Raw genomic sequence first — 11,955 nt, 5'->3', positions numbered from 1 at the left:
ATCCTGAGAAGCCTTATGTAAGTGTAAGCTGGGGTGGAGGCAGATACGGGGATCAGATGTGTGCTTTGATTGGAGAGAGGCAAAAGTGGATGTTGGGCTTTGAATCTGGGGGGTGATGGTGGAGATGGAGGGGAGTAGGTGGAGTAGAGTGGTGTCTAGGAGGTGATGGATTGCATATAGGAGGATGAAGAGGAATTTGGGGTCAAGAATGACCACCATGTGTTTTTATACCTTGGGCAACCAGATGCTTGTGAGATGAAGAAGACTGGAGGAAGAGCTAATTTATATGGAAAGATGACGAGTTTTAGACATGTTGAGTTTGAGGTTCCCTAAGAGATATCCAAATGGCAGTGTTGAATGGGCTCAGTGATAAGGTCTGGAGAGAGTCATTTGAAAAGCACCTGACGCCATGCGAGTGGATGAGCTAGTTTAGTGGGAAAGAGCAGAGACTGAAAAGACCTAGGACAGCTGCTCTCTACCTCTGGGCCTACCTGCTGGGGCGTGGCAGACCTCTTGACTGTTTGGTGATAGCACATGCATTTTGAAAAAGGACTTCAAGTCACTGAAGGAAAGCAGTTGCTGTTTGTGCTGCTGCGAGCACTTCCAAAATGGACATCCTGGTTAATAGTAATGATAGCTCACATTCAGAGCACTTATTACGTGTCAAACATGACGTAAACACTTTACTTACAACATCTCACGCAATGTTGAAAAACCCAAGAGGCAAATACTATTATTATCTCCATTTTACAGATGAGGAAACTGAGGCTCCCAGAAATCCAGAAACATGATCAAGGTATAGAGTGGATGGCCAAGGTCAGGTTACATGGCTCCAGGACTGAGGATTTTGGTCACTACACTATGCTGCTTCTCCCTGGTTCCTGGCATCTACCACCACCTTCCCTAATTTCCACCCTCCCCGCCTCCTCACCCCCCATCACAAATGTGTTCTCAACCCTCTTGGCTGCTCCCAGTGGCTGGTTATAGCCGAGTAGCCCAAACACCTATGTCATGGGTCCTATTCCTGTTTTTAGCCTGCCATGCCCACCTCTCCAAAGACTGTTCTGAGGCATCCTGGGATTGGTGGACGGGCAAAGGGCAGGAGGATGTGTACATATAGACCTACTTCCCTGATGGCCATCTAAATGTCCACTTACCCTGCACATCAGTAGAGGGCAGACATGAACTCAGTCACATCCTTGCTTTCCAGGGCAGAATCTGGGGCTAGGTCCAACATGAGAAAGGACCCATTATTGCTCAACTAGTCTTACAGTAGCCTCGAGAAGGGAATGAAATTAGTCAGGGTCAGAGTGCTGGCAAAAAGCAGAACCCTAGTCTAGTTCCTCTCACTGTCCCTGCTTGGTTTCTAGATTCCAGCTCTACACAGGCCCAATTACCTAGGAGTTTCTTCCAGAAGTATCTGTTCATTTGGAATGGCCAAGCCTTTGGCTTAGGTGGCTGAAGACACTGCAACCCTGTAGAGACATCAGAGACACACCCCAAGTCTCCGTCTCAGCACTTTTATCTTTAACCTCTTCTTGCCTTGGGCCAGTGTTTTATTAGGGGATCCCGAGAGCCTCCTGGGTCACTCTGGCTTTGGCTGATGCTGGCCCAGGAACTTCAGGTGACCTCTAAGCCAGTCGTCCACTCATATTCCCCTTGCAAGGAGCAGCCCTTGCATTTGTTGGTGGTCCCGGCAGACAGTGAGCCCTAGTGAGAGCGCGTCCTGTTGTGGGTCAGCTTCTCCTTTCAGCAGCGCTGCCTCGAGTGTCAGGCTCAGTTATAATAAGAGCTAATGTGGGTGCTAGCATGTCACACCGGTTATGTCGTTTAACATTCAACCCTGTAGAGCTAGAGGATATAATACCCACTTCACAGGTGACGAAACAGGCTAGGATGGATTAAGTAATTTGCACAGGGTCACAGAGCCAGTGAGCAATGGAGCTGGGACTTAAAGCCAGATGGTCAGACTCCTGGCACTTGTGCTTCTGACCACTCTGCATACTGTCTTCAGATCTAGCCATTGGGAGATGTGGAGGAGGAGCACCCAACCTCTATATTAGTCTCCTTCCCCACACAGCCCCCAGATCAAGGCTCAAGGGTCCCCCTTATCAGCAGTGTGTGATTTCATTATGCCAGCCAGCGGCCCTCATATCTCCTTACATTTATTCTATGTAGTCGTCCCTGCAACAAAGGGTCACACAGATTAGCTGGGTTACCATTACTATAGGCTGGAGCGGTTTGGCGACATTTCCAAAGACCAAACGAAAATGTCCTGTGTGGTTATAGAATTAGCACCATGAGGGCTTGGCTGGTATGAGCTCTCCAAGACCTGGGTAATCAAGCCCAAGGTGAAACACCTGCCTCTCATCCCTGCTGCTTCATGGGCGAGGAGCCAGGAAGGCATCTTGGGCACTGGCTGAGGAGATGTGGTGTGGGAGCCCTGCCTGAGAGCCCTAGCGAGTCTCCCCAGCTTCGGCTTGCGTCCTTAGACCGTTTCAGTGTCTGACCAACCTTACAAAAGGTTTGTAGAATTGTGTGCCTGTGTGCGTTTTGCCAGAGGAAAGCATCCTTAGCATTCTTCAGATTCTCAAAACCCAAGTGACCCCTAAATGCTTTTGAACTCCTGGATTCGATAATGTAGCAAATCATTTTTTAGTCAAACATTCTCCAAGCTCTAGTGCCGTACTTAGCCAGGTGACTCCCGAAATTATTTTAAACCCCCATAAAGAAGACTCCCTGGAATTAGATTAACTTTGAAAATGGTCAAGGTTATCACAAATCTTTCTATTCCCTCTCAGGTTCTTTGAAATGGTCTTTTCCTAGCTGGGTTTATTGGTCCATTGCTTTCCCACTGTGTTCTCCAGAGCTGGCCTCCCGCCTACTTTGGGAAAAGTGTTGAGCAGCTGCCCCCATCACCTGAACTTCAGGCCCTTCCTTCACCAGATGGTTCTGGTCCAGAAATGGCTCTTGGAAGGGTTTAGACCCAGGGAGGCTCTGAGAGCAAAGGGGAAGACGCCAGGTGGAAAGAACTGCCCCACAGGGAAGGTCTCCACGGAGCTCCCTTACAGGGAATTTTTTCAGATGAGGCAGCAATTCCTCCTGGAGACGGGATCTGGAAACACCTCCCAGAGCAAGTAGCTGATCCAAGGGAAAAAGCTGGAGAGGAGGAAGTATCACTAAAACTGACCTGGGCTGGGGCAAGGTGAGAGGCACATTGCGCTGGGGTCTCAGCCTGCTCAGGATCGCCCTGCTCTTATCCCCCTTTCCAAAGTGGTCCAACCAATGACCAGAGCATTCTCAGCACTGAGTCTAATTCCGTGAGGTTTTATTGTAGACAGGCGGCCCCTGCAGATGTGGGACGCGGCTCCCCGACCACGGGGTGCTGCAGGTAAGCAGCCTCGAGACTGGCCTCCCCTCCGCCCGTGCCCGCAGAGAAAACTGGGTCCTTGGACCCGGGCGGGCCCTATTGAAACTCTGCGTCCCCTCACTTCCCCTGGGGGACACGGCCCCCGAAGGCCATCATTCCAAAGTCCGGCTGAGTTCACACTCGGATACTAACGGCGTCCTCGGTGCCAGAGTGGGAGAGGCGATAGCAGCCGAGGGAAGACAGCCACGGGGCCAGGGAGTCCGGACAGGGCAGGTCCCAGCTAGTTGCTCTCTCGTCGTGCCTGCCCCTTCCGTGCGCAAAGTAAGGAAGTCAGCAGGTGGCGAGGAAGGCTCCTGTGTCGGGGTGGGCGCGCCGTCTTTTAGGAAGGCTACCCAGCTGGACCCGCTGTCCGGGGGAAGAAAGACTCAGCCAGGGGATTAGAACCTTGGTACCCCGCGGCCACTAGGATCCGGACCCTGTGCAGCCTCCTAACGCCTCCGACTCCTTTTACGCCCAGGTTGCCGCTCGAGGTCAGGAAGGTTCTTTGGGTCAGGGCGCAGTGTTCCCAGGGGCCAGCGACCCCCCAGCGTCAGGCCCGCCCTGACCGGCTCGTACCGATTGCTCGTGGCGAGACCGGGACACGGCGCCCGCCGGCCCTGGCTGGCTCCGCCGCTACACTGGCCTCATTTTCCAGGGCGCGCGGGCGTCGCGCAGCGAGCGGTCGTGGGGCAGCGCTGCGAAGGCCGAGTGGCGCAGCTGGCAGCCGATGAAGAGGACGACGAGCGCCACGGAGAGCAGCAACAGGAAGAAGAGCAGCAGGTAGGTGGGCAGGTCGGGCTTCGTGGCCGCGCCGTCCCGCATCCCGCGCGCCGTGGCCAGCTCCAGCGGCAAAGCGCCCTCTGCCTTGACCGTGGCTGCCAGAGCCAGCGCGCCGCCTACTGCCGCCTCGGGGCCGCCCGTGGTGTTGAACACGTCGCCGTACATGGCCCGTGGGTCCGCCGACTCAGCCCGGCCGCCTCACTTCGCCTCGCGCGGACCGGCGCCACCCGGCGCCTCCATGGTGCGCCCCTCCCGCCCTGCTGCGCGCAACCAACTGGGAGTCGGTGCCTTCGGGTCCGCTGGGGCCCAGAGCCCCCGGCCGCGGCCGCTCCCTCGCCTCTGCGCTCAGCTGCCTTCCCCGCGGGGCTGCAGACCCCAGGGCTCGGAGCTGGACGGCCCCGCGCCCGCGACCCCCGGGCCTTCCCTGTTTCTCGCCGTCCCCACCCGCGGTTCGGAGTCACCCGTCTCGCGGTTTTACAGTCGCCCTCTCAGCTCGGACCCCCAGCTCCGGTGAGCTCCGGTCTCCAGGGCGCCTCTGGGCTGCAGCGGCGGCGAGAGGTGCCTGGTGAGTGCGGCTGCAGCTCGGTGTGCAGGCTCAGCGCCCGGGACACTAGTGCACCGAGGGCGGGTGGCGGGGAGTCCTCCGCGTCCTCCGCCGCCGCAGCCGCCGGGCTCCGAGCAGTCCGGCAGCCTTGAGTCCCTGTCAAGATGCTCGGTGTGCGGCAAGCCTGTCCCCACTCGCTTTGGCAGCTGCGCTCCTGCCTTGAGCAGGAGACGGAGATCTGAGGCGGCTCTGAGTGCGCTCAGGTCCTGGGCGGGGGGCGGGACTGGTAGCGGCTGCCCCGGGGAGCCGCCGCGAACCAATGAGGGCGAGAGAGGACACGGCTGCGACTGCCCCCAGCCCGGCCTCACATCACTCACAGAGAGAGGGACACACAGAGAGAGGGAGGGAGAAAAACACAGAGGGTCACAGAAAGACTGGCGGACAAAGAAACGGTTACAGACCTATGAGCAGAGACACGCAAAACAGAGACAGTTGTTGACAGCAAACCGCCTCAGAGACAAGGCTCAGCCGGGCAAGGCTGTCATTTTCCTTGACATTCTCCCTCCAGGCATAGCCCGCTTGGTCGGAGCCCCACTGGCTGCTGGGTAGCTCAGGCAGGGCACACTGCCCCCAGGGGAGGCCCAGGGTAAAGGCAGAGGGCTCCTGGACAAGCTGGGACTGGTTCCACCCAGCCAGCTCCTCTCTAGCTGTGCCCTGAGGGCACACGTGCTTCCTCCACCGTGAGCTCACTTGCTCAGCTCCCCAGCCTGTTCTGCTCCGACACAGGGGGCAAGAGGAGGACATGATGCTGGCGATGGCTTACCTGCCCTTGGCAGCCCTGGTGAAGGCCTGGTGGCCAGGACAGAGGTGAGCAGTTAGCAGGACTGAGGATGATCTCCTTTTCCAGGAGTCCAAACTCCTCATTTCCTCTGAGAAGCCTTCTAACCATCCCCCACCCCCGCAAGCCAGACTAGAATGGGAGCCACTGCGCTGGCTGCCACAGCCCCTGCACTTCTCAGGAAGTACTGACCCCCTGGACTGTCATTGTCTGGCGAGAAACTGAAGGAGGCATTTGCCCTCAGGGGCCTGCAGCTGCAGAGTCAGGAGTGAATTTGCCTTCTCCCATTTTGCATCCTAGGCACCTCACCCCTCACCCTTGTCCCAGCAATGTTGCCTGGACACTTGTCTGAAACCCCTGAAGGGTCAGCCAAGTCTCTCTCCCCCTTACCTCCTTCTCGAATCAAGGGGTGCAGAACCTGGGAGAGCTTGCTGCGCGCTGGCCAACAGGTGGAAGAAGGACAACCAAGGTGTGCAAGGCCGACCTCAGCCAGAGCTCATTCCCACAACTCCCAACCCAGCACTGGAGAAACACTTCTGCAAGCTCTTTGTCTAACGTTGAAATTGTGGTCCCAAGTCCTGGCCCTACAGAGATTTGACTACTTGCTGAGTGAGGTGCAGAAATGCTCCAGAGGCCCTCTGCAGTGTTTTCCTTAGTCCCATGGATGGGCCTATGGGGGCCTCCCTGGGCTGGAAGGGGCCTGTGTGTGGGGGTGTAGGGTGGACAGCAGGACCTGGAAAGACTCAGCAGTGCCCCATCTACCCACCTGGTCCCAAGGAGCTGTCCAATGTGCTCCAAGGGTATAGGAGCCTGAGCCCCTTTGCCTGGCTGCTGTGTAGGCCAGCCCCTCATTTTCCAGAGGGGCAAGGCTTATCTGTGTTAGCACAGGACAGCCCCACCACCTAACAGCGATGCAGCAGCCGTGGAAGTGGACCGTACAGGCGAGTGGCAGGAGTCCCTTTCTCTGAAGGCCTGGCCTATTTCGGACAGCATTTTACCCAGCCAGCAGGATCCCCGGGGACATTATGTGAAACCAGAACAGGCTTTCTCACAGACACATTCAGCCAAGGGGAGGGTCAGCATGTGGATTAGATGGAGAGGATTTTATCCAGGTGAAGCCCCTGCTGTCATTAACTCCCTGGGTCCTGGTTTTTTTTTAAGGTATAACAACATTATTTTTAATTGAATATTAAAATTTCCTTTTTCATTAAGGTTGTGCCCATCTAAAATATATACAATGAGGAAAACCATCAGACTGTTCTCAGTGTGTAGCTCAGTTTGGGGTTTGGCCTGGAATTTCCTCAGTGTGTTTATATGGGGAGTCACATGGCCCTGCTGACCCTGCTTCCTCTCCGGTCCGCCCACGAGATCACGTAAGACCCCATGTGGTGGCAGGAAGTCTGGACAGCTCAGTTGGGAGGTCCTAAGTGGAATCTGGGGCAGGCCTCAGCCTTTTGGGCAATAAAATGAGGGTTTATGGTAAGTGCTTTCTGGTCCTGCTCTGGAAATGTGCTGTGATCATCGTTGGAGCAGGGGGAGTCTGCGAAGGGTTTGGTGTGGATGGAGGGCTCCTGCGGCTCCATTGCTCTTGGGAGACAGGGGAGATCTCTGAACCTGGGGTCCCTGGCATGCTCATTCCTTCCTTGGAGCTGCTGCTTTTCATCAGCATATTGCATTTTGCAGAAGTAAGACATGCAAGGTCTTGTAGCCTCTGAATAGTGGCGCTAGGATTTGAACCTGTCAGCCAGGCTGCAGAGTCCATGCACTTAACCACTAAGACCACCTCCAGTGGCAGAGCAGTTCTAGTAGCGGCCGTTCGCAGACCTCTTCCGTAGGCTGAGCACTGGCTTGGGTTTCAGCATGACCTCTTTCTCCTCACAGCAACCTGTGAGAGAGCTACCACTAGCACCTCCATTTTCCCAAGGAGGAAACTGGAACCCTGAGAAGTGGTGTCACCTGCCAAGGTCACACAGCTGGGTCACGGTACCAGGGAACCTCAGACTCTGCAGCCTGTGTTTGTCCACTCAGTCTAAAGCTGCTTTCTCTAATGAGAAACTCAGCAGAGAGCATATGGTCAAACCGCCTTTCCTTTGGTAAAGTTGGAGGAGGTATTTTGCCCTTTTTTGGGGGTCCTTTGGTCCCAAAGTGGGGAAAGCACTGTTTCTTTTCCAAAAGATGTTCAGAGCCCCGAGAGGGCAGTCATGTTCCCTGAACCTCCCCAGGCAGGAAATTAAACAAGGCTGATGCTGAGTAAATGCAGAGATGAAGTTTACACAGCTTTTTACACAAACCAGAGCGACCTTCCATTAAGGGAGCTTTGTGTACCCACACATTTAAGTCTCAGAAAAGATTATAATGAGGTTCTGAGGTTGGCTTTGACAGGCGGAGGTCACAGGACTGGGACCCTGGAGCGACCTTTTCCCCATTACGTGGTCTCTGAGTGACGCCCATTCCCTCCCCGCCGGCCTGTCTGCAGAGAGACAGAGAGAGGCGAGGCAAGGGTGTCTTTCCTGCCACGATAGGGCCATTTGGCAGCTGTTTAATGGAAACTTGGGAGACTGGGACCATTAGGGCCCCAGGATTTCATAAACTATGTCGTGCCGGCCTGCGATGCTTGATGAAGCTATTTCTGTTTCTTTTGCACGCTCGGGGAATTATTATTAAACCACTCAGCATCACCAAGAGGCTGGAGTAAAGATCAAGGGTGAAAAGTCGCTGTCTGAGGTTGGGGTTGGTCGCTGCTTGAGTGGGTTTCCCCGTGTCCTGTGCGCATTAGACTGCAGTGGAACTGCCTCCGCTTCCTCTGTGAATGCCGATGGTGCCCTTGCTTGCGGACATTTTTATTTCAATTATCACCCCGGCAATACTTTTTTTTCTTTCACAGATGGCTTTGGCAACCACAGTGGTTGGTGACATAAGGTTGCATTTTAGAATGACCATTTTAAGAACTAGATAATTGCAAGTAGGCCAAGCCCAGTCTCTGAAGTAAAGTGATCTTCCAAATGGAAATAGGCAGCAGTGGGCTTGGAGAATGGTCAGGCCAGAGCCTTCGGGGTTGAAGTCCAGTTTGTGGAGTGGGATCAGTGGAGAAAGGATAAGTGTGAGGGAGAGATGGTTCTGCAAGGAGAACGCTCACAAAAGGACTCCTATCCCAGAAAGGACATCTCCGCTTCTGTCCTCTAATCCCGTGGGCCTGCTGTCTCTTATAGGATCAGATGGTGGGATGGAGAATCAATGGCGCGATTCACAGGGGCTAGGGCTTTCTGGAAGAGGATGCACACCTGGATATGCAGGCTGTGGGTGTTGGCTCTGACTCTGGTGATGGGATGACTCTGAGTGTGCCATTTTTTGGACAAAGTCTCACTGGTTAGTCCCTCAAAATCTTTCTCTTTGGTCCCAATGACATATGACCTCGCCTGCCTCTCTGGGTCCCTTTAGCTGTGTGGCCTCTAGCCAAGTGGGTCACAGCGACACAAGGCTGGCAGGCTCCCGGGACTGATAGCAGACTGATTGCCACCCCCTGGGACTGTCACCTCGCCTTCTCTGGGAAGGACAGAGGTTTGCACGATGGAGAAGCTGCACTGCTGCCTGGACCTGACTGGGGGGTGTCAGGGTGGAGTCACTGTGTGCTAAGGAGCAGGTCACTGCTCTGGCCAAGAATGGGAAGTGGCCTGAAGCTGGGATAGAGCCAGCATGTGCCAAAAGGAGCAGGAGGACTTGGACTAGGACTTTTGTTTAAATCAATAGCCAGGCTCAGGGGCACCTGGCATTCTGGCTGGGGTCCTCTGGTTCCTGTCCCTGTACTTCAAGGGAGGGGGTGCCTGGCCTCTGAGGTTGCACTGTGGGGAGACTGGGAGCCAGAGGGGGTGTCTTGGGCCCAGAAGTGGAGAGAGGCAGCAAGACAGGGAAAAGGTATGTTCAGTTAATTAAGAGGCCCCCCTAATCCACGCCATCTGTGGCACCGATGGAGAACTACTTCATGGAAAGGCTTGGGACTTAGTGGTGAGGCCAGAGCCAAAGGATTCACTCAGGAAGAGCTGGTTCTTTTCTAGGATTGTGTTTCCTGAGATTTGGTGTGCACACTTCAAGTGGGGTGCAGTATTAGTTTAGCTAGCAAGTGGGTACATCATTGAATCACACAGTGCAAAAGTTACTGTCTTGCAATCTCCTTTAATGATTCTGATTATGGCCAGAAGAATAATCTAGTTTGGTCCTGTGTCAGTTCGGGTCCTCTAGACTCTAGAGAGGCATGTGCAAGAGATTTATTGGTGGAAATGCCTGTGGTGGATAAAAGGTACGGGAGCTGGAGCAGGCCGGGAGAGCCTTTGTATCACAGTGTGGGTCTGACACCTGTGAGAGGAGAGAGGAAGGGAGGACTGGGTAGGAAGCACTCAACTAAAACGTCCCAGCCAGGTCGGAGGGTTGCCTGTTAGAAGAGTCCCCACCAAGCCGGGTGTGTGCAGCTGGCAGCAGTTTCGAGCTCAGTGGGTGGTCAAGTGTACAGTAATCTTTCCCGGCTGAGGCTGGGCTGGTGATCCTTTGCAGAGGGTTATCGAGGCCTGAAGGAAGGGGCCGGTGCCAGGGGTCAAAGTCCCAGCAAGACTCATCTCTGCTCAGAAGCGCTTCCTCCTAGTCCCTTGCCCGGTCTAACCTTTCCTCTCTGGCCTCTCTCCTGGGTAGGGGAGACCCAGGCAGTCTCCAGCTGTTTGCAGTTGGTTTGTGTGCTTCAGATTCAGAGTCTTTCACGGTTGTGAGTCACGTCCTTGGGCTTGGGCCTGTGAGTCTGGGCTGAGGTCAGAGTCCAGGGCCTCGGCCAGCCCCCTATCACAGCCAGTGCCTTGTTTGTGTGGTCAGCAGTGTAAGGTCCATGTGTGTCCGGGCTATGTATCGGGGCTGGACCTTCTCTCTCTCCTTGCATTGGCTAGGACCTGCTACTGCGCAGGCGCGGACCCCACTGCCGGACACCGAGACGACAGCAGCTGCCTGCCCTTCCGTTCGTCTGCAGACCATCCTGAGGGGTAGATCCAGGTTCTGGGAAACCTGGAGCTTGTGCATCTTAGGGGCCCTCTCTGAGAATAACACCATAAAATTAGATTTTAAAGTGAATTTCTATTTAGAAGGAAAACAGAATCAAAATAAATTACAAATTTTAAAAAGCTGGCAAAGATCCAAAACATGGAGAAACAATCCAGACTGGCTTCTGGCGCCATATATTTCAAACACCGCTTCCCTTCCATAGTCAAAGTCCCTGCTCCCAGGTGTTTAGTGATGCTTAGTACCTGGTCGCCTGCTCTGACACCGGTGAGCGGAGACGGCGGGTGGCGGGAGTGTTCCTGGGAACCGCAGTGGCACTGCGAGCAGTACAGTAACCCTAAGATGCGTCTCCAGCTCAGCCTCCTCGCACTGGGATCATCCAAATTTCCACGGTCTCTTCAGTGCTGCCAGACCTGAGGAGAAGTGTGGCAGAGAGGAAGTGGAAGATGGTAGTTTTACCTGATAAAATGCCTTACTTTTGCAAATTTTACAAAAACACATGACCAGGTGAACAGGAGCTGGGGCTCCGAAGCCTAAGCTCCAGTGACCTCACAGGAAACCCGCGGCCATCGTCCTGGGCGCGTTCCCTTGCCAGAGGGAACCCAGGTTATCTTTGGTCACTGCCTGAGCCAATGACCTACAACGGCTCCATTATTGTTCCTACCCAGAGCCCTGTATGGCTCAAATGAGGGCCTGGCCAGTAGACGAGGCACAGTCGGGGGTCTTAATAAGTGAGATGCCTGTCTTGGCTTCAGTGTGTTTGAGATGGGGGAGAGGTCTCTCCTTGCTCGCAGACCCAGACCTGTGAGTCTGAAGGTTCTCAAGAAGAGACAAGCTGGGCCGGCCCCGTGGCTTACCAGTTGGGTGCGCGCGCTCTGCTGCTGGTGGCCCAGGTTCAGATCCCGGGCGCGCACCAACGCACTGCTTGTCCGGCCATGCTGAGGCCGCGTCCCACATACAGCAACTAGAAGGATGTGCAACTATGGCATATAGCTATCTACTGGGGCTTTGGGGGAAAAAAAAGGAGGAGGATTGGCAATAGATATTAGCTCAGAGCCGGTATTCCTCAGCAAAAAGAGGAGGATTAGCATGGATGTTAGCTCAGGGCTGATCTTCCTCACAAAAAAAAAAACCAGAAGAGACAAACTGAGACAAGCTGAGGGCTGGTCCTGCTTCCAACTCTGTCAGAGCTGCCTGATGTCTGGGGTGTGGGGAACGTGGGGGCAGGGGGCCTGCCACAAAGGAAGGACTGGGAAGGGCCATCGGGCTCAACCTTCTTAGGGTTCAGGTATGGCTGAACCTACACCTGGGAGGTACAGGGGATGGCCCAGGCCACCTGTAACCCCACCC

The 11,955-nt window shown here is 54.8% G+C and overlaps 1 protein-coding gene across 1 annotated transcript; it reads right to left on the bottom strand.

Moving 5' to 3' along the window:
* Nucleotides 1-1,336: 1,336 nt before the first annotated feature.
* On the bottom strand, nucleotides 1,337-5,253 carry SMIM32 (small integral membrane protein 32). Its single transcript, XM_087429758.1, has one exon. The coding sequence runs from the start codon at nucleotides 4,352-4,354 to the stop codon at nucleotides 4,043-4,045; it is 312 nt and encodes a 103-aa protein (XP_087285884.1). The 5' UTR covers nucleotides 4,355-5,253; the 3' UTR covers nucleotides 1,337-4,042.
* Nucleotides 5,254-11,955: the final 6,702 nt, after the last annotated feature.

This window comes from Ceratotherium simum, chromosome 4 (assembly GCF_057802395.1).
Source record: "Ceratotherium simum simum isolate JZ-2026a chromosome 4, ASM5780239v1, whole genome shotgun sequence".
NCBI classification, from domain to species: domain Eukaryota; kingdom Metazoa; phylum Chordata; class Mammalia; order Perissodactyla; family Rhinocerotidae; genus Ceratotherium; species Ceratotherium simum.
The sequence above is the reverse complement of the archived record's forward strand: the minus strand, read 5'-3'. Positions and strand labels throughout refer to the sequence as shown.